Below are 21,395 nucleotides of genomic sequence, written 5' to 3'. Positions count from 1 at the left end.
GTTATCCCAATCAACCCATCACATGGTGTGTCCATCCTCTCTGAAAGGACTCTCTGTTTCATCCCATTTCACTACCCGATGACCATTCAGCCCATCGCACTTCACTGTCTCTCTGAAAGAGCACTATCCTTAGTCCCATTTGATCTATTTGCAGGTACTGAGAGGAAATTTCAATCATTGTAAAAGCGATTTACTGGGATCATACCAACATTGGAACCATTTGGTTGTCAAGGGAGACAAGGTTAAAGGGATGACCTGTTGAAGTGTTCCAAATTTTGAATGGGTTAAATTTTTTGGGACGAGGTGATGAAGATCGGGGCTGTGGTGGCTTTGTTGTGTTGTCACTTGATTAACAATCCAGATACCCAGGGTAATGCTCTGGGGACCTGGGTTCAAATCCCACCTTGGCAGGTGGTGGAATTTGAGTTCAATTAAAAAAAACTCTGCAATTAAAAGTCTGATGATGAACCATTGCCAATTGTCTTAAAAACCCACCTGGTTCACTAATGCCCATGTAGGGTAGGAAATCTGTTATCCTTACCTGGTCTGGCCTACATGTGACTCCAGAGCAATGTGGTTGACTCTTAAATGCCCTCTAAACAAGGGCAATTAGGGATGGGCAATAAAGGTTGGCCCAGCCCAACGACACCCACATCCCAAGAACGTATATAATAATTTTTAAAAATCAGTAACAAGTGGGAATAAGCGGGAGCGTAATATGGAAGGTTAAAAGGAATTGTTTTTGACGGGATGGGGAAAGGGCAGAAATATCATCCAGATGTTGTATAAACTAAGCTTGTAATGCCTTGAATAGAGGGGATAAAAGGACTGTTCAAATGATCTAAGTTGACGTTGTTGTTCTGGAGTTCAGAACAGGGGATTAAACTTTAAAATGGGAGCTGGGCCATTTTGAAGTGATGTCAGGAAGCACATCTTCTCACAAACCATCGCGAAAACCTGTAACTCTCTCACCCTCCAAAAAAACTGCTGGAACTGGGGAGTAAATTGCGATTGATGGATTCTTCATTGGGTTAGGGTTTCAAAGTGTTACAGAACTAAGGTGGGTAGATAGAGTTAAGATACAGATCAGACATAATCTAATCTAACGTGGAACAGGCTTGAGGAGTTCAAAAAAGCTGTACCGTCTTTTCTAAGAAGATAATGAGATTTTTGTGTCACAGGACCTGATCGATGATCTGAAGTATGAACTAACTGGAAAATTTGAGAGACTGATCATTGGCCTCATGAAACCTCCTGCAGTTTACGATGCCAAAGAGCTGAACGATGCGATCAAGGTAAAAATATATTCATGGTCTCGTGGTGACCCAGTGAAAGATTGAGACGGTTAAGGCACTGTCAAAGGATCATTACTGAGGGAGTGCTGCACTGTCACAGGGTCAGTACTGAGGGAGCACTTGCACTGTCAGGGGCTCAATACTGAGGGAGTGCTGCACTGTCGAAGACTCAGTACTGAGAGAGTGCTGCGCTGTCGGAGGCTCAGTACTGAGGGAGTGCTACACTGTCACAGGGTCAGTACTGAGGGAGCTCTGCACCGTCAGGGGCTCAGTACTGAGGGAGTGCTGCGCTGTCGAAGACTCAGTACTGAGAGAGTGCTACATTGTCGAGGCTCAGTACTGAGGGAGTGCTGCGCTGTCGGAGGCTCAGTACTGAGGGAGTGCCACACTGTCGGAGGCTCAGTACTGAGGGAGTGCTGCGCTGTCGGAGGCTCAGTACTGAGGGAGTGCTGTGCTGTCAGAAGCTCAGTACTGAGGGAGTGCTGCACTCTTGGAGGTGATGTCTTTCATTAAACCAAGGCCACACCTGTACTCTAAGGTGGACATTAAAGATCCATGAGCACTATTGAACGATGAGCAGGGGAGCTCTCCCCAATGCCCCAGGGCCAACACTTATCCCGCAATCAACATCACAAAAAAAAGAGATGATTTGGTTGCTTATGGGAGCTCACTGTGCACAAACTGGCTGCCACATTTCCGTCATTATAACAGTGTCCCTTTGGGACATACTGAGGTTGCGAAAGGTGCTATATAAATGTAAGTTCTTTCATTTGATTATGGCAAATAATTTGATGTAATTATGACACCCAACCAATCAGAACCTCATGGTTGTGGCACTGGGACCTGGGTACTGGGATGGCAACCTAGAAGTCACGGGCAGGTGGAGGTAAAGACTTCCCTGGTCACTATTGAGAAGAACAGAAGGTGTTGGGAATTGAACCCGGAACCCATATATCTGTATGACTGAGTTACTGACTGGACAAGTGCCCAATCTATTGGTTTGAATGTGTCTCTTTCCCTTGGCAGGGAATTGGAACTGATGAGAAGTGTGTGATTGAAGTTCTTGCATCAAGAAGCAACAAGCAGATCCATGAGCTGACTGAAGCTTATAAAGAAGGTACAGTCAATGCTGTCTGATTTCACTAAACTTGAGCTCATCTGAAACTCTGCTGCCTGTGTCCAAAATTGCACCAACCTCTGGTCACCCATCACCCCCTGCATCTCTGACCCAGACTGGTTCACAGGGAAGCTATGCCTCAATTTCAAAATTCTCATCCACGTTTTCCAATCTCTCCATGGCCTCGCCCCTCCTTATCTCTGTCATCTCCTCCAGTCCCCCAACCCTCTGGGATATCTGCACTCCTCTAATTCCGGTCTCTAGTACATCCATGATTTTAATCAGTCCTCCATTGGCGGCCATACCTTCAGATGCCTTATCCCAGAGCTCTGGGATTCCCTTCCTGAACCTCTCCGCCCCTCTATCCTTCTTTAAGACGCTCCTCAGGACCTTCCTCTTTGACCAAGTTTTTGGCCACCTGTCCAAGTATCTCCTTATGTAGCTCAGAGTAGAATTTTGTTTGATCACACTCTTATGAAGTGCCTTGTGATGATTTGCTCTGCAAAAGACACTATACAAATGCAGGTTGTTGTTACTGATTTACCCCTGGCCCCTGCTGATTCATTCTGGATATGAGTCCATGGATGTCAGGGCCCCTCCAACACCTACATAATGATTTTACAGCCAAACGAAGGACATTCGACCCATTGTATCTGTGGCGGCTCCTTGTTAGAGTAATCTGAAACTCATCCAGAACTAAAATGGTGGGCAAGAAAAGACCTGCTGCTCCATCAAGCCTTTCCCCACACTCGCACAATTGCTGGAGCATCATGACTGGACACTTCCCTCCATCTCTGTAGCCATGTAATCTCCCAGGAGGGGCAAAAAAACAGAGTAAGAAAACCCTGGGCCAATGAGGAGAATAAAATACTCTGGAAAATTCCTCTCTGACTCCTTCTGATGATTGAACCCATCCTAGTAGCCCATCATTCCACTCTCTTCCAATAGCCCAATACCTTACATAGAATATAAAGCCCAGAAACAGGCCATTCAACCCATAATGTCCATGTTGGTGTTTATGTTCCACACGAGCCTCCTCCCACCTCTTTATTTAACCCCATCAGCATATCCTTTTATCCCTTTTTCCCTCTTGTGTTATCTAGCTTTCTCTTGAATGCATCTGCTCTATACACTTCAACCACTCCTTGTGGTAGCAAGTTCTAATTTAATTAATTATATATCAGTTATGTTTAATTATTTAATTGGGCTTTCACTTGGTCAGATGTAAAGAGACACTCAGTGAAAATGGGTGCAGTTGAATTAGGAGTTCTATGCTTGTAATGTTTGACTCTGTAAGTAAATGTTAGGTTGAGTGAGGATTGATTCCAGTACTATCCTTCACTACCTGGCTCTCTTGAATATGACACACTCTTATCACTCTTAAGGTGAAGGAGCTTTTTCTTGAATTCCCTGTTGGGTTTTTTAGTGACTATCTTATATGTAAGGCCCCTAGTTCTAAGCCTGCTAGCGGAAACATTTTTAATAGCCCCTCCCTTGTATCTAACGATATTTAATCTCTTTGTGTCCCGTACAGAGTATGAGTCAGATCTGGAAGCAGATATCGTTGGCGACACATCGGGACACTTTAAAAAGATGTTGGTGGTTCTCCTGCAGGTAAATGCTACACTGACAATTCTGTGTGTAAGAATGAGGTACTCAAAACACATTGACTGAGAAAGCCCATTGACTTTCCCAGTGGCGGGTGGGGGCAGAAAACTCCGCCCATTATTTTGCATGAACCTAGAAGCAGGAAGAGACCAGTCAGCCCCTTGAGCTTATTCCACCGTTCACTGAGATCATGGCTGATCTGCGTCCTAACCACATACCTCACCTCGGCTCCATATCTCTTGACGAGCAAAGTTTTACCAATTTCAGATTTAAAATTATTCATTGAGTGAGCATCTTCTACGTGTTCCGCCCACCCTCTGAATGGCCTGGCTCTGATTTTAAGGTTATGCCCCATTGACCTAGACGCCCCCACACCAGCAGAAAATGTTTCTCTCTCTCTCTCTTCACTCCATCGATTCCTTTCAAAATCCTGAAGTCTCCACAATCAAACCACCCCATCACCTTCTATACTCCACGGAATACTAGTTTACGTAATATCTCATCATAAACCTTGGAGCCCTGGGAAACTGTCAGGTGAACCTGTGCTGCCCCCCTTTCCAAGGTTAACATATCCTTTCTAAAGTCCAGTACCCAGAACTGGACACAGTACTCCAGATGTGGTCTAACCAGGGCTTTGAACAGTGTTATGATCCCAGCTGCTGTTAATATCAGACAAGTCAGGTCCAAGAGTGAAGCCTGGCTTGATAGATCCTAACATTGTTTTTGAAACTGGAGGAAAGTTATTGAACATATTCACAGGAGTCTGCTGATCAGCTTGTAATACAAAGAATAAAATATCTATTAAAACAAGAAAAGTGAACTATATTACACCAGACAAAAAGGTTGGAGAGATCTCAATACAAATACAATAAGATTGAAATTCGCACAATTCCTTTACCCCAGCAATATCTTTACAAGCACATAGGCCAGTGTAGGGTTAGTACTGGCTTGACACACGGGCTTCTCGCTTGGGACTGGCACAGTTAGAAACCATTTTCTTCCGGAATTCCTGAGCGTTCACTCGTATCTCTCCCTGAGTTACCCAAAAACTGCACCCTAAACTCACTGTTCCTTCAGCTGCAGAGCAAAGAAATGAGTTCCCTAAACTCAGTCCTCCAGCAGCATCTCTGCTAAACTGATCACTTTACTGAGTCCCACAACTGATTATTCAGTTAACTGCTGTGCCAGTAGCCTTGTAGTTTACTTCTCAGAGAGCTTAAACCCTGTCTTCTCTCTCTGACGCACATAGTGAATTCTCCCCCTCTCCACTCCTGCCTTTTTCTGTTTCTGTGTCACTGGATCACTGTCACTCGGCAACAGTAAAACTTGTTCAACTTCTTTTGTTTTTGTTTCCCGAAGCACTGAAGTTCCAACTCCTTTTAGGCTCTTTTTCACTTCAGGGGTTGTAAAACCTCATTAAAATGTACAATTAAAACAAACCCAAAAGACTGAAACCTTTCAGTGACAAGTCTAAGGTTTATAAACAAAACCTAAATGAAACTGAAACCGTTCTTACCTTTCTTAACGAACATGTGTGTATTTTAAGTTGAATTTATATATATATATATATATATCTTTTTATATTATACATATATAAATTCAATTTACAAAAATATACATTGTTCATAACAATAGCTGTAGCAAAACTTGGTCCCCGTTCTACTCTAGTCCTCTAGCCCTGAGAGCTGCAGGTCTTGTGGCAGAGTGGGTCATGTTCCTACCTCTAAACCAGAAGCTCTGGGTTCAACTTCCACCCCAGGACTTGATGTGGATTCATAAATGTGGCCAAACTGGTTGATTATCAACCTGCAAATCCTTTCAAAAAACGTCAATGGCGGGGGGTAAGAGTGGGAGAGACGCCTAGTCAGTCAATGTGATGGAAACAACATTGGAGCCTCTACCACCTCTGTCCATCGCTCCAGACTATAACATGTCTGTATGTTGCCACAGCAACTCAGATTCACTGAGTAATCTGTAATACACACAGAGTTATAAAGGCTAATGTTTCATTCGCCTAACATTCTATTCGCCTTTTTATTAGTTTTTGCATCTGACTACGACAGTTTAATGACCTGTGAACCCTGTGGGCTTCCACTGTTCCTAGCTTTTTCCTATTTATCTAATACTCAGTTGTATCCTTCTTTGATCCAAAATGGATGACCTCAGACCCACCTACACTGAAATCCATCTGCCATAGTTTTGCCAACTCACTTAATCCATTAGCGTCTCTGATTTCATACTCCTGTCTACACGACATACAATATCACCAATCTTTGTGTCATCAGCAAACTTGAATGGACGGTTTTCTATTGCGTTGAGTATTACTGCCATTCAGTAAGATCATGGCTAAACATCTACCTCAACTCCATCTTCTCTCCGGCTCCTCATATCCCTTAAAATCCAAACATCTATTCATATCAACCTCGAAAATACTAAATGACTGAGCATCCACAGCCCTCAGGCGTAGAGAATTCCAAAGATTCACAACCCTTTGAGTAAAGAAAATTCTCTTCATCTCAGTCCTAGATGGCTGGCCCTTTATTCTGAGAGTGTGATCCTTAGACTCTCCAGCCTCTCAGCATCTACCCTATCAAACCCTCTAGATGCTTGAGGAAGACCGCAATGTAGGCCTTTCCTCAGTGACTGAAGTTGAGCCTTTCAGCCTGGAGAACAATATGAATTTGAAACACACTAATCCAATCGGTCATCTTCCTGAATGGCACAGATCATGGGAATAGGAGCAGGAGTGGCTGAGGAGGCAGCCTCCAGAGGAGATGAGGCCAGACGGATATGTGAGGGTGTGTGTGAGAGAATGGGTGGTGATGTCCCTTGATCTGGCAGTGAGTGAGGTGCCAGTGAATGTGTGATGGGCTTGTGAGTGTGTGAGTTTAGAGTCATGAGAAGGTTACTTTACCCTGGCTGCATGGATAAGATCATTCATCCTCTATCTGCATTGGATGGCCATCCTCTTCTGTGCAGCATTGGCACTGATCACCACTGTCATTGCCTACCAAGCAGGAGCGGGGGGGTAGAGGACATCACAGCGGCCTCCATGGTGTCCAAAAGGCCCTCGAGGGCTGCAGTTTTCTTGCCTTTTGGGGCCATGTCTTCTTTGCTGCAGTCCTGAGCTGGAAGTCCTGAACGCGGCTGTAATTTAAATGTGGTGCCTGGTGTGATGAAGCGGCGAGGTGACAGTGTGGCGGGTGAATCAGAGCCCGCCTACTGAGACACAGTGTGTATCCCGGGAATGCATAATTAATGCGGTGGGTTTGGGACGATACGGCGTGAAAATTCACTACAGCGGCCAGTTTTACCCGCCCGCTACAACACTTAGTGCAAGTCTGGTTCTGCCCAGTGAGTGGCAGAAGGTCATTTTACCATGAGGCATCACAGGCAACTCTGAACCTGCGTCAATGCACCTGGACTTCCCAGCAGAGAGCAGTTGGGAATTGGGAAACAGAAATGCGCTCAGGATTTGGAAAGGTTTTTTAGCAGATAGTAACTAACGGTGTGATATTCTGTGAAATGCTTGAAGTAAAATTGCATTCACTACAGCATGAATAAATGTTTTACTCCTTCCCGTATTGTGCATATAAAATATTTGATTGATTGGTTTTTGTTGAGTATTGCTGAAAAAGAGACAAGTCTAAGGTTTCCGTCTTGCACTCATCAAGACACTTCTCAAGAATACAGATATAAGGGGAAACTTATACCGTATGTGGAGAGAGTGCTGATTGGTTGGCAAGTGGTATTGCCATGGAGAATGCACCAGTGATGGTGACTGACGGTTAACTGCCAAGCATTGTTTGAAAAACCATTCAACCATCCAACATCGGAATTGGGTCCACACCAGGAGGCCAATTCACCTGGTGGCTGCCAAGGTGCACAGTCACCGTCCAAACAGGCTGTGTGATTTTTGTGGGGGCGGATTTGCATTTCATGGAATTACATGGCCCAGAAGCAGGCCATTTGGGCCATCGTGTCTGTGCTGGCCCTTTGGATGGAGCTGTCCAATTAGTCCCAGTCCCCTGTTCTTTGTTCATAACCCTGCCAATATTTTCCTTTCAAGTATTTATCCAATTCCCTTTTGAAAGTTATCATTGTGTCTGCTTCCACCACCCTTTCAGGCAGCGCGTTCCAGATCACAATAACTCGCTGTGTTAACAAAAATTGTCCTCATTTTGCCTCTGGCTCTTTTCCTAATCACCGTAAACCTGAGTCCCCTGCTTACTGCCACTGGAAACAGTATTCACTCCTTATTTACTGTACTAAAACTCTTAATGATTTTAAACATCTCTGTTAAATCTCCCCTGAATCTTCTCTGCTGTGATGAGAACAACCCCAGCTTCTCTAGTCTCTGCACGTACCTGAAGCTGCTCACCCCCCCTACCCCAGTGTCATTCCAGTGAATCTCCTCTCCCCCTCTCTGAGACCTTGACACCCTTCCTAATGTGTGGTGCCCATAATTTGGAAATGGCTTTAGCATGGAGTGACCGATCGTGTGATATTCTGCGGAAGATGCAAAGTAAACTTTCATTATCTACAGCACAAACAAATGTCTTACTCCTTCCTCTATAGTCCATATAAAAGATGATTGATTGGTTGACTTTTGTTGGTTGAGGGTATCAAAGGACATGGAGCAGAATCAGGTACATGGGTTGGAAGTGCAGATCAGCCATGATCTAATTGGGAGGCAGAACAGAGTTGAGGGGCTGAATGGCCTCCTCTTGTGCCTATGATGCAAATCGAGTTTCAAAGACAGGAAAAATGAATTCTTGTTTCCTCTATTTCTTGTGTCTTCTAGGGAACCAGAGAAAAAGATGACGTTGTCAGTGAAGATCTGGTGGCTGAGGATGCAAAGGTAGGTCCAGTACACGGGCTTGGATTCCCAGCAGTGCTGAACCCTGACTGACAATCTCCAGGCTGAACGTTAGCCCATCACCCCAACACCAACCATACTGCTCGCACTCAGGGCTGTCAAGGTAGCAAAGGCTGTAACTAAGGCCTCAAAAGCCTCAGGCTAGAAAGAACTTTCCTTTCTGTAACACCTTTCACAACCTCAGGAACCAAAGTGCTTTACAGCCAATGAAGGACTTTTTGAAGTGACGAATTTGGTAGGAAGAGTGTGAAGGGGCAATTAAAAATGAAATGGTACAATTCTAAACCAGGTGTAGGAACCAAGAGACCTGAGGGTGTACATGCACAAATATTTAAGAGTGACTGCCCTTGACATCAATTGCATTTGACTGAGTGTGGCATTAAGGAGCCCTAGCAAAACTGGAGTCAGTGGGAATCAGGGGGAAAACTCTTCGCTGGTTGGAGTCATACCTAGCACAAAGGAAGATGGTTGTGGTTGTTGGAGGTCAGTCATCTCAGTTCCAGGACATCACTGCAGGAGTTCCTCAGGGTAGTGTCCTCGGCCCAATCATCTTCAGCTGCTTCATCAATCATAATTGATATAATTCCATCATAAGATTAGAAGTGGGGATGTTCGCTGATTATTGCACAATGTTCAGCACCATTTGTGACTCCTCAGATACCGAAACAGTCCATGTCCAAATGCAGCAAGGTCTGGACAGTATCCAGGCTTAGGCTGACAAGTGGCAAGTAACATTCGCACCACACAAGTGTCAGGCAATGACCATCTCCAACAAGAGAGAATCTAACCATTGCCCCTTGATATTCAATGGCATTACTATCGCTGAATCCCCCACTATCAACATCCTGGGAGTCACCATTGACCAGAAACTGAACTGGACTAGCCATATAAATACTGGGGCTACAAGAGCAGGTCAGAGGCTAGGAATCGTGCAACGAGTAACTCACCTCCTGACTCCCCAAAGCCTGTCCACCATCTACAAGGCACAAGACAGGAGTGTGATGGAATACTCCCCACTTACCTGGATGAGTGCAGCTCCAACAACACTCAAGAAGCTTGACACCATCCAGGACAAAGCTTGATTGGCACCACATCCACAAACATTCACTCCCTCCATCACTGACGCACAGTAGCAGCAGTGTATACCATCTACAAGATGCACTGCAGGAACTCACCAAGGCTCCTTAGACAGCACCTTCCAAACCCACGACTGTTACCACATAGAATGACAAGGGCAGCAGATAGATGGGAACACCACCACTTGGAAGTTCCCCCCAAGTCACTCACCATCCTGACTTGGAAATATATCGCCGTTCCTTCACTGTCGCTGGGTCAAAATCCTGGAACTCCCTAACAGCACATTTCAGTGATTTAAGAAGGCAGCTCACCACCACTTTCTCGAGGGCAGTTAGGGATGGGCAATAAATGCTGGTCTAGCCAACGACGCCCACACCCTGTAAATGAATAAAAATATATTTGAAGAAGGCAGGGCAAATTGAGATGGCTGTTTAAAAAAAAGCAGACGGGACTCTTGGCTTAATTAACCGAGGCATAGAAAACAAAAGTTTAAAAAAAAAACTGATGCCAAAACTTTGTCAATCACTGGTCAGGACTCAGCTGAAGTATTGTGTTCAATTTGGATTCGGGAAGGATGTCGAGGCATTAGAGAGAGAGAGAGTGGAGGGGAAATTCACTAAAACCACAAGGACGAGGGACTTCACTTATCTCAGGAGACTGGAGAAGCTGGGATAGTTCTCCTTAGTGAAGAGAAGGTTATGGGGAGATTTAGTTCAGAATTATTATGAAGGATTTATTTAGAGAGACAGTTGCCAGTGGCAGGAGGAGGGGTGGGGGAGTCAGTAACCAGAGAACACAGATTGAAGATAATTGGCAAAAGAGCTGGAGTGGAGACAAGGAGAATTTCTTTTTTACACAGCGAGTCTTTATGATCTGGAATGTTCTGTCTGAAAGGCCGGTAGGAGTAGATCCAGTAATAACTTACACAGAATAATTAGATAAATACTTGTAGGGGGAATAATTGAGGGCTGTGGGGATAGTATCGAAGGGGTGGGGGAGGTGGTGAGCTTTTCAAACGGCTGGCATAGACATGATGGGCTGAATGGCCTCCTCCATGCTGTACAATTGACGATTCTGTGAAGTGCAGTCACTGCTGTAATGTAGAAAATGCCGCAGCCCCTCTCCCAAATTGTGCACAGCAAGATCCCACAAACAACATTAACATAATGGTTATATAATCTTGTTTTTTTTTTAAGTGATGTTGGTTGAGGGGGTAATTATTGGGCCAGAACACGAGAGGGGACGCCCCTGCTGTTTTTTCCAATAGTGCCAGAGGATCTTTAACATGCGCCTGAACCGACAAGCATGGTCAGGTTAAGATCTCATCTGAAAAGATTAAGCCGTGAAGATAGGTTCCACAATATTGAGCTGTATTCCCTGGACGATGGGAGATTGGGGACTGATCTGATGTGGTGTCAGAAATATTAAAAGGAGTGGATAATGTTGATACAGAAAAACAATTTCCTCTAGTGGGGAAGTAAAGGAATGAGGGAATGGAATCTTCAAGACTGAGGTTGTTATAAATCAGAGCCCTGATCTGATTGGCTGGTGAAGCAGACCCAAGGGCTAAATGGCCTCTTCCTGTTTCTAATGTTCCCCTGTTTAAATCCCACAGGAGCTGTATGAAGCTGGAGAACTGCAGTGGGGAACCACAGAGAGCTCGTTTATTACTATCCTCGGAAACCGAAGCTTTTGCCATCTTCAGTTGGGTACGGTGGTTGAATGAGCAGTGTGATAAACCCATCATTGTGAGCAGTGTGATAAACCCATCATTAGGAGCAGTGTGATAAACCCATCATTAGGAGCAGTGTGATAAACCCATCATTTAACCGTCTCTTGATCTTCCAGTGTGTTACTGCCTCACACGTGGTGTTGTTTACTGACCTGTTGGTTGGCAGTGCCCCTGTGATAGATCTGTATCATGCCTGCAGCTTGGAACTTTGCTGTCACCTGCCATAGGCAAAATCACCTCTCATAATTCAGTCAGTGCACCTGTACACAGTTAACCCCCACTGACTTTCAAATTGTCATCCATGTGTCTAAGTAAGTGCATGTGCTTATGTAAAGTGGACATGCATGTCTGTATGCCTGTGCAAGTGCATAAGTACATGCCTGTGTGCAGGTTGGTGTTTGTGTGTGTATGGGTTTGTACAGATTGGTTTGTACGTTTGAGTGTGTGCACGTGTATGCGCATATGTGTGTGTGAACGTGTTTGCGTACATGTGCGTACAGGTGTGTGTGTACGTTTGTGTGCATGTGTGAGTATATGTGCGTGTGTGTACATTTGTGCGTGTGTGTGTGTACATTTGTGTGCGTGTACATTTGTGTATGTGTGTGTACGTTTGTGTGTGCATGTACTTGTGTGTGTACGTTTGTGTGTGTGCGTATGTTTGTGTGCGTGTGCTTGTGTGTGTGTACGTGTGTGTGTATATGTGTGTACATTGTGTGTGTGTGTACATTGTGTGTGTGTACGTGTGTGTGTACGTGTGCGTGTGTGTGCACATGTGCGTGTGTGTACGTGTGCGTGTGTGTACGTGTGCGTGTGTGTACGTGTGTGCGTGTGCGTGTGTGCGTGTGCGTGTGTACGTGTGCGTGTGTGTGTGTGTGTGTACGTGTGTGTGTGTGTGTGTACATGTGTGTGTGTGTGTGTACATGTGCGTGTGTGTGTACATGTGCGTGTGTGTGTGTACATGTGCATGTGTGTGTACATGTGCGTGTGTGTGTACAAGTGCGTGTGTGTGTGTACATTTGTGTGCGTGTACATTGGTGTATGTGTGTGTATGTTTGTGTGTGCATGTGCTTGTGTGTGTACGTTTGTGTGTGTGCGTATGTTTGTGTGCATGTATGTGTGTGTGTATATGTGTGTACATTGTGTGTGTGTGTACATTGTGTGTGTGTGTACATTGTGTGTGTGTGTACGTGTGTGTGTGTGTGTACGTGTGTGTGTGTACGTGTGTGTGTGTACGTGTGTGTGTGTACGTGTGTGTGTGTGTGTGCGTGTGTGTACGTGTGCGTGTGTGTACGTGTGCGTGTGTGTACGTGTGCGTGTGTGTACGTGTGCGTGTGTGTACGTGTGCATGTGTGTGCGTGTGCGTGTGCGTGTACGTGTGTGTGCGTGTGTGTACGTGTGCGTGTGTGTACGTGTGCATGTGTGTACGTGTGCGTGTGTGTGTGTGTGTGCGTGTGCGTTTGTGTGTGTGTGCGTGTGTGTGTGTGTACATGTGCGTGTGCGTGTATGTACATGTGCGTGTGTGTACATGTGCGTGTGTGTACATGTGCGTGTGTGTGTACATGTGCGTGTGTGTGTACGTGCGTGTGTGTGTACGTGCGTGTGTGTACGTGCGCGTGTGTGTACGTGCGTGTGTGTGTATGTGCGCGTGTGTGTGTACATGTGTGTGTGTGTACATGTGTGCGTGTGTGTACATGTGCGTGTGTGTGTGTGTACATGTGCGTGTGTGTGTACGTGCGTGTGTGTGTACGTGCGTGTGTGTGTACGTGCGTGTGTGTGTACGTGCGCGTGTGTGTATGTGTGCGTGTGTGTACGTGTGTACATTTGTGTGTGTGCGTTTGTGTGTGTACATAGGCTGGTGTGTGTACATGTGTGTGCATGCAGGCTTGTGTGCACGTGTGTTCATACATACAGGTTGGTGTGCTTGTGTGTTTACTTTAACAAAGCTGTTGACCTCCTCTGCTTGGAATGTTTCTCAGTGTTTGACGAGTATCAGAAGATTGCTGGAAAGGAAATTGAAGAGAGCCTGAGGGGTGAACTGTCGGGTGATTTAGAGAAGCTGATGCTGGCAGTGGGTAAGATTGAACATTCTTGCTGAGCGTTAGAGCAATGAAAGAGTTTAAAAATAAGGGTGAGGCTGTGTGAAACCTTGAACTTTTGGGGCGTTGGTTTGGCTAAAGAGTGAAAACGTGCTGAGTAGGCAGTTTGCTAATGAGAGAAGTCTGGTTTTCTAGCTAATTAATAATATCACGATTCCCCAAAGTGCCTGCAGGTGCTGTAAATGACACGTTTGACACTCTGGTGCTGATTAGATGCAATATTCCTGGAGCCTGCGCTCTCACACTCCCACTGAGATGCGGGGGGAGGGGCTTCCCCTTGTGGGTGGGCCCAGGAGCGGCTGTGCAATGGTCCGCCACCTGTGATTGGGCCCTGACCGCGATTTCACGCTGGCCGGCCAATTAACGGCCGGCATGAATGCGCGCTGAAATGCTCAGCGCTGCCTGGGTCGGTAGTGGGTGGTGGGGGAGGGGGTCATGGAGGAGGGCCAGCCTGGAAGTCAGCGCGGGTGCGCTCACAGAGATCTCCCTGAAGGCACAGAGCTGCCTCAGGCAACTGAAGATTTTTCACATGAAAAAAATAAAGTTTTAAAAAGGAAAACGTGTCCCCCTCAGGTGACCCTGTGACATGTTAGAAATGAGGTTTTAAAATTTCTATTTTATTTTTGATTAACGTCGGAAACCTCATCCCACCCGTGGATGAGGTTTCCTCAAAAATCCAAAGGCTGCTTTTTGCCTTTTCGTCTGCCCGCCAACGGTAAGTGTTATGACACGGCAGTTGGTAAAGGCTGAGTTAGTTAAAATCCCAGAGGGAAACTTGAAACAACTGTCATAACCTATATTTTCAATTGGTACATTTGAGTTGCAGCTCTAAATTCAGGAATAAGACCACCAGTTCTCGAGAGGTTTTCATATCAAACTAAATGAGACCTTTATTAATTTACAACAAATTAAACATATCTACATGGCTACAAATTACTACTGTCATAACTTTTAACAAATTCCCAAACTAATCTCCATTAAGGCAACAACAACCCATAGATTTTAAGCAGACGCCAGGCAAAGCATTTTCACCTTATGAACTCAAAATGAGGTTCCTTTCAATTTGGTTCCTTTGCAGACAGTTGTAGGCTTACAGCTGCTTTGATGCCTCTGCCCTGCACACACACAAACTCCTCTCAGGTTATACCCAGCCTTCCCCTTTGAATGTAAATCCTCATTGTATCACCAGACCCTTTGAACTCTCCCTCTTCTAACAATAAAACCCCTTCCATAATACCAATTTTTTTTAGTAATATAAACATTGCTTGGTGTCTCCTAGCTAGGTGCAAGATTTCACTCTCCTTGAATGCTCTATTCAACAAAATGCAAATGTACCCCCACCTCTGTTTACATCTCAAAACTACTATACATTAAAGCATCCAGACTAGCTGGCTTTAATCTCATTAAGACGCACACAGACACCCCCACAGACTAAACCTCTATTTTAAAAAAGGTAATTTCCAATAACATTATATATATATTAATAGCATCATGACAGATGGGCAGGGAAAAATTCAGTTTAATTAATTTATTAATGGGTTTAACAGCCCTCTTAACTGTCGGCAGGCCGCTGTCAACTCCCGCGCGCACCCACTGACCGAAATATCGCGCGAGTGCGGGATGACGTGGGGACGCTCGCCTGACATCATCGCGAACTATTTCACGCCTGTGTGCGTGTTGGGTGCACGCCTGCACGCTGAGCTGAACATCCAGCCCATGGAGTGTGCAGCCTGACACACGCTGGCAAGTTTCAGGATGGTCCAGGGACTGGGGTAGAGGACACACAGGCACAGAACTGGACGTCCTGGTGGAGGAGATCCAGCGGAGGACGGGTGTCCTGTAAGCGCAAGGGGGGTGGGGAAGGAGTCCCCTCATCCTCCTCGCCCTCCTGCCCACCCCCCACTGCAGTAGCTGATGTTGCTCATGCCCTCCTCCCCTCATTCCTGCAGACCAAGGGGCACCCTCAGCAAGATGCCCATGCCCAATCTCCCTTTCTCCTAGTGACTCCTGTACAGTATCCGGTAAGGTGAAGTAGCACAGCACTCACCGTTTCCTAGGCAAAGCTCTTGGAGAATTTTCGGAATAAACGTAGCTTAAATGTTGGTGAAGTTTTGACAAAGGCTGGGATTTTCCAGCCTCTTCATGGCGGGAGCGGACGATCCCGACGGTGGGCGGGGCTGAAAAATCTCACCCAAAGTCTTCCAGTACGTCTCCTGGCGTGTTTCACAGAAACACAGAATTTTAACAGCGCAGAAGGAGGCCATTCGGCCCATCGTGTCTGCACCCGGCTCTCCAAACGAGCATTGTGACCTAGTGCCATTGCCCTGCCTTTTCCCTGTACCCCTGCACCTTGTTTCTATTCAAGTAATCATCTAATGCCCTCTCGAATGCCTCGATTGAACCTGCCTCCACCACACTTCCAGGCAGTGCATTCCAGACCCCAACCACTCCTTGGGTGAAAAAGTTTTTTCTCAATTTGCATTTGCTTCTTTTTGCAAATCACATTAAATCTGCGCCCTCTCGTTCCTGATGTTTTTACGAGTGGGAACAGCTTCTCTCCATCTACTCTGTCCAGCCCCCTCATGATTTTGAACATCTCTGTCAAATTCCCTCTTAGCCTTCTTCTCTCCAAGGAGGAACAGTCCCAATCTCTCCAACCTGTCTTCGTAACTGAAGTGTCTCATCCCTGGAACCATTCTTGTAAACCTCTTCTGCTCTCTCTCCAATGTGTTTACATCCTTCCTATAGTGTGGCGCCCAGAAATACTCCAGCTGAGTATTCAATATCCTCTTCAAAGCTGCAGCAGTCATTGGACAGTAATAGGTGGTAGCGCACTCGACATGCTCAGCAATGATGTTTTTAACTTCTGTACGGCTTTGTTGCGGTTAACAGGGAGCGTTAGGACGCTAGTGACCAGGATGGCATGTGGCCTCTTCGTTGAGTGCCAACAGGCAGTTTAATTCTCAGTCAACACTCCAATGATCCTCTAGGCAGCTAATTCCTCACACACGATTGAATTCCTTTAGCCAGACGGCGCCTGTGCTAAATGTGCGCTAAACCAACCTTTCAACTTCAGACCCCATCCGGCCACCATGGGGGTTCCATTGCATTGAACAGTATCCGGGGAAAATCGCCTGATGAATCCATACAGAAATATGGATCTTCTGAGCATTCCAGTTTAATTCCCAAAAATGACGTTAGTGAATTGGCCTGGATTTTAATGACGATCCCAGAGTTTCATGGTCACTTCTAGTGATAGCCTCCCCACCCAGGCCTCCCACTAAAGCCCCCGCACCATAAAGCACACTTCCCAGACCTTGTTAAAAAAAAAACTATCCCCCCGCCCAGACCTTGTTTACCCTTTGTACCACACTCTCCACTCTGTGGTCCCAGTTTAACTGGATTTATCTTCACGTTCCATCACACCCCGAGGTTAGAGATTATTTTGCGTTGATGTGATATGTTTTTAGTCATTGTCGGTATTGATGGTATCAGATCAGGCCTTTTTCACTTAACGTTGCCTGTGTTTTTGCATTCCCCAGTCCGATGTGCCAGAAACACTCAGGAATATTTCGCCTCCAGACTATACAAAGCAATGAAGGTAAAACAACAAAGACTTTCCACGTAACTACATGAGAAACAGGAGCAGGAGTAGGCCATTCGGCCCCGTGACCCTGCTCCCCCATTCAATAAGATCATGGCTGATCTTTGACATCAACACCACTTTCCCCACTCGTTCCTCTAGCCCCAAAAACCCTCAGGATATCCTGAAGCAGGCTGTTCCCACCGAGGTATCTTTTGCAGCACAGCTCCTCTTGCTTTGTTGCAAATGCAGCAATAGGGTGGCTTCCATGAACTCAGGACGTCCCTGGCCATTTTTACTTATTCATTCATCGGATGTGGGCATCACTGGCATAGCCGACATTTGTTGCCTATCTCGAATTGTCTGAGGGAAGGTGATGTCGAGCTGCTTTCTTGACCCACTGCAGTGCTCATGTGATAAAAACTGAGTGGCTGGGCCATCTCCGAGTCAACCACATCGCTGAGAGTCTGGAGTCACATTTAGGCCAGGCAATTTTAAATTGTTCATGGGAACATGGACATTGCTGTCTAGCCTAGCATTTATCGCCCACCCCTATTTGCCCTTGTTCAGGGGGCATTTTAAGAATCAACCACATTTGTTGTGGGCCAGACCAGGTTAAGGAATTAGTGAATCAGATGGGTTTTTAACCACAATACTTTTGATTTCCAAATTTTTTATTGAATTCAAATTTCACTGCTTATGGTGGGATTTGAACCCAGGTCCCCACAGCATTACCCTGGGTTTCTGTCCAATGACAACACCATTATACCATCACCTCCCCTGTAAGGATAGCAGATTTCCTTCCCTAAAGGACAGGACTGAACCAGATGGGGTTTTTTGACAATCCACTAGTTTCAGGGTCACCATTACATTTTTTTATTCCAGATTTATTGAATGAACTGAATTTAAATTCCCCAGATACCATGGTGGGATTTGAACTTGTGTTATCTGGGGTCATTAGTCCAGACCTCTGGATTACTAGTCCAGTAACATAACTACCTTAAAGAAAAACTTGCATTTATATAGTGACTTTCAGGAGGCTAAGTCATCTTAAAATGTTTTACAGCCACTACTTTTGATGTATTTGCATTCAGGGTCCCACAAGCGCCAGTGGTTTAGGTGACAAGATGTTGTTTTAGTGAAATTGAGTAAGAAATAAATATTTCCAGCAACGGTGAAGAGAACTGCCCTTGTCTTCTCTTCACACAGTGGTGTGGTATCTCTTAAACCTACCTGAGAGGATAGACAAGGCCTCGATTGAAAGATGGCACCTCCAACAGTGCCGCATTCCCTCACTGGGAGCGTGAGCCCAGGTTACGTGCTCAAATCTCTGGAGTTGGTCTTGAATCCACAATCTTCTGCCTCAGGCACTGAGCCACGGCTGACACCTGGAAGAGCGGGAGTAACTCGCTATCAGGTGCTGATCTTTCCCTGTATGGTGTCCAGTGAAGGGTGTCCATGGTGTAGCCGTGAAGACTCCGCGCAGCAAACCACTTGCAGAGTGAACAATAGCGGAGGTGTCACTCTCTCTTTCTTTGTCCTTGTGCAGGGAATGGGTACGAGGGACAACACTCTGATCCGAATCATGATTTCCCGTAGTGAGATCGATATGTTGGACATCAGGGAAGAGTTCAGGATGAAGTATGAGAAATCGCTGCACAATACGATTAGGGTGAGTGCTAATGCCCAGGATTTGAGCTACAGGAGGGTTTGTTCAATCCGCATGTCGACCTGGAGATTTCCAACCAACCTGGGCAGGTTATTTAGTACAAAAGAGATCTCAATGCAGCACCATTATGCCCGAGGTTAGAGAGGGGGAAATCAACCAGGGCCCGTGTTCCTGTTTATATAAATATATATATATATATATATATGTGTGTCTCTGTGCGTGTGCATTTGCACATGTATGTATGTGAGCACGTATGTGTTTAATGACTGCTTCTGTGCACGTGTGTGAGTGGGTGTGTAAGTGAATGTGTGTGTGGGTGTGTAGGCGTGTGAGTGAATATGTGTGGGTGATGGGTAAGGACGGGATCAGCCTTGAATATAATGCTCCCCTGCCATGGTCGATCTGCCATCTGTCACTGCTAAAGTGAAGGAAAAGTAGCAACTTGGTTGAGATACCCAAGAGTGACTGGCATCCATGGAATAGAAGCATATCCTAGCGTGACTCAGTGGGACAACTCCCTCAGCCTCGCCCCTGATGGGTAGCTCCGTCATTGGCAGGGAGCCACATTGGGTGTGGGGCAAAGGCAGTCAGAAAGTGGCAGGTGGCTCATGCCCACAGTCCTGATTGGCACAGCTGGCATGGTGCCCAGCTTATAGTGTGGTGGGTGGAGATTGAGGGGAAGGTAGGGAAAGTGATGCAGCGGTTACCTCATCGCTATCAGGACTAGCACACAGCAGCTAATACCATGAGGGGAGCAGGGGACGGATTGTGATACGATAAATGATTTGCACTGTACTGACGCACAGCCGTGTATCACTGCTGTCCACTTCCTTTCAGAGCGACACCTCTGGCGATTACAAGCGAGCTCTGCTGCGACTCTGTGGAGGCGATGATGAGTAAGGCTCTTCACCTTAGCATTCCTCCTTGTGTGATGGATACAGGTCAGCGATTCCCAGTCTCCAGGCTCCCATTAATACCGAGGCCGATTACAATCCATTTGACGGTGTGGATATTAGGGGGTGGGCGGTTAAAGGAAGCCTGAAGAGTTTTGATGAGCTAAAACTGGTCAGTTAGTCCAGATCAATGGGACAGAACCTTAACATGAGAGCTGTGCCGTTCACACAAAGGATAGCGGAAATCTGGAACTCTCCTCCCCAAAATCCTGTTGAGGCTGAGGCTCAATTGAAATTTCAAAACTGAGAAGAATAGATTTTTTACTAGGGAAGGCGATTAAGTGTTACAGAACCAAAATAGGTTGGAGTTAAGATACAGGTCAGCCATGATCTGATCAATGTTAGAACAGACTTGAGGGGCTGAATGGCCTCCCCTCTTGTTCCTATGTTCTTAACATCCCAGGAAGGTGACAGGAGGAAGCTTTGATTACAGAACCTGATGACTTTGTCCTGGGCTCCTCTGCTTTCTGCCACATAACTGCTGGGCTGTCTTAAGTGAAGTTTTATTGGAGGTGGGTCCTTACAGTGAGGCCTCTGCTATTTGTAACAATGAAAGGGATGCCCGTTTCGCACACTCTCCCCACCTCCACCCTAGTGCATGACAGGTGGTGGTGGATCATGGAGAATTCCCAATCTGTGGGATTGTACACAGGTCAGCAACATCCTCAGCACAGGCATCAGGAGAAATCAAAGGTAAAAGCAACAGAACTTGGATTGGGTCGGGGAGGGTTGAGTCGTGGAGCGGAGGGTTGAGTCGTGGAGCGGAGGGTTGAGTCGTGGAGCGGAGGGTCGAGTCGTGGAGCGGAGGGTCGGGTCGTGGAGCGGAGGGTCGGGTCGTGGAGCGGAGGGTCGGGTCGTGGAGCGGAGGGTCGGGTCGTGGAGCGGAGGGTCGGGTCGTGGAGCGGAGGGTCGGGTCGTGGAGCGGAGGGTCGGGTCGTGGAGCGGAGGGTCGGGTCGTGGAGCGGAGGGTCGGGTCGTGGAGCGGAGGGTCGGGTCGTGGAGCGGAGGGTCGGGTCGTGGAGCGGAGGGTCGGGTCGTGGAGCGGAGGGTCGGGTCGTGGAGCGGAGGGTCGGGTCGGGGAGCGGAGGGTCGGGTCGGGGAGCGGAGGGTCGGGTCGGGGAGCGGAGGGTCGGGTCGGGGAGCGGAGGGTCGGGTCGGGGAGCGGAGGGTCGGGTCGGGGAGCGGAGGGTCGGGTCGGGGAGCGGAGGGTCGGGTCGGGGAGCGGAGGGTCGGGTCGGGGAGCGGAGGGTCGGGTCGGGGAGCGGAGGGTCGGGTCGGGTTGCGGAGGGTCGGGCCGGGTTGCGGAGGGTCGGGTCGGGGAGGGTCGGGTCGGGGAGGGGAGGGTCGGGTCGGGGAGGGGAGGTTCGGGTCGGGGAGGGTCGGGTC

The 21,395-nt window shown here is 46.9% G+C and overlaps 1 protein-coding gene across 1 annotated transcript in view; it reads left to right on the top strand.

Moving 5' to 3' along the window:
• anxa6 (annexin A6) overlaps positions 1 to 21,395 on the top strand; it is a 102,106-nt gene that overhangs the window by 29,384 nt on the left and 51,327 nt on the right. Inside the window, exons 5-13 of the mRNA XM_078551200.1 lie at positions 1,182 to 1,295; positions 2,322 to 2,412; positions 3,947 to 4,026; positions 8,825 to 8,881; positions 11,592 to 11,685; positions 13,685 to 13,780; positions 17,347 to 17,405; positions 18,937 to 19,059; positions 19,894 to 19,952. Of these exons, the coding sequence (XP_078407326.1) occupies positions 1,182 to 1,295; positions 2,322 to 2,412; positions 3,947 to 4,026; positions 8,825 to 8,881; positions 11,592 to 11,685; positions 13,685 to 13,780; positions 17,347 to 17,405; positions 18,937 to 19,059; positions 19,894 to 19,952 (773 nt within the window). The remainder of the gene's footprint in view (positions 1 to 1,181; positions 1,296 to 2,321; positions 2,413 to 3,946; positions 4,027 to 8,824; positions 8,882 to 11,591; positions 11,686 to 13,684; positions 13,781 to 17,346; positions 17,406 to 18,936; positions 19,060 to 19,893; positions 19,953 to 21,395) is intronic.

The sequence above is a fragment of the Cetorhinus maximus genome, chromosome 10 (assembly GCF_964194155.1).
Source record: "Cetorhinus maximus chromosome 10, sCetMax3.hap1.1, whole genome shotgun sequence".
Classification (NCBI taxonomy): Eukaryota; Metazoa; Chordata; class Chondrichthyes; order Lamniformes; family Cetorhinidae; genus Cetorhinus; species Cetorhinus maximus.
The sequence above is the reverse complement of the archived record's forward strand: the minus strand, read 5'-3'. Positions and strand labels throughout refer to the sequence as shown.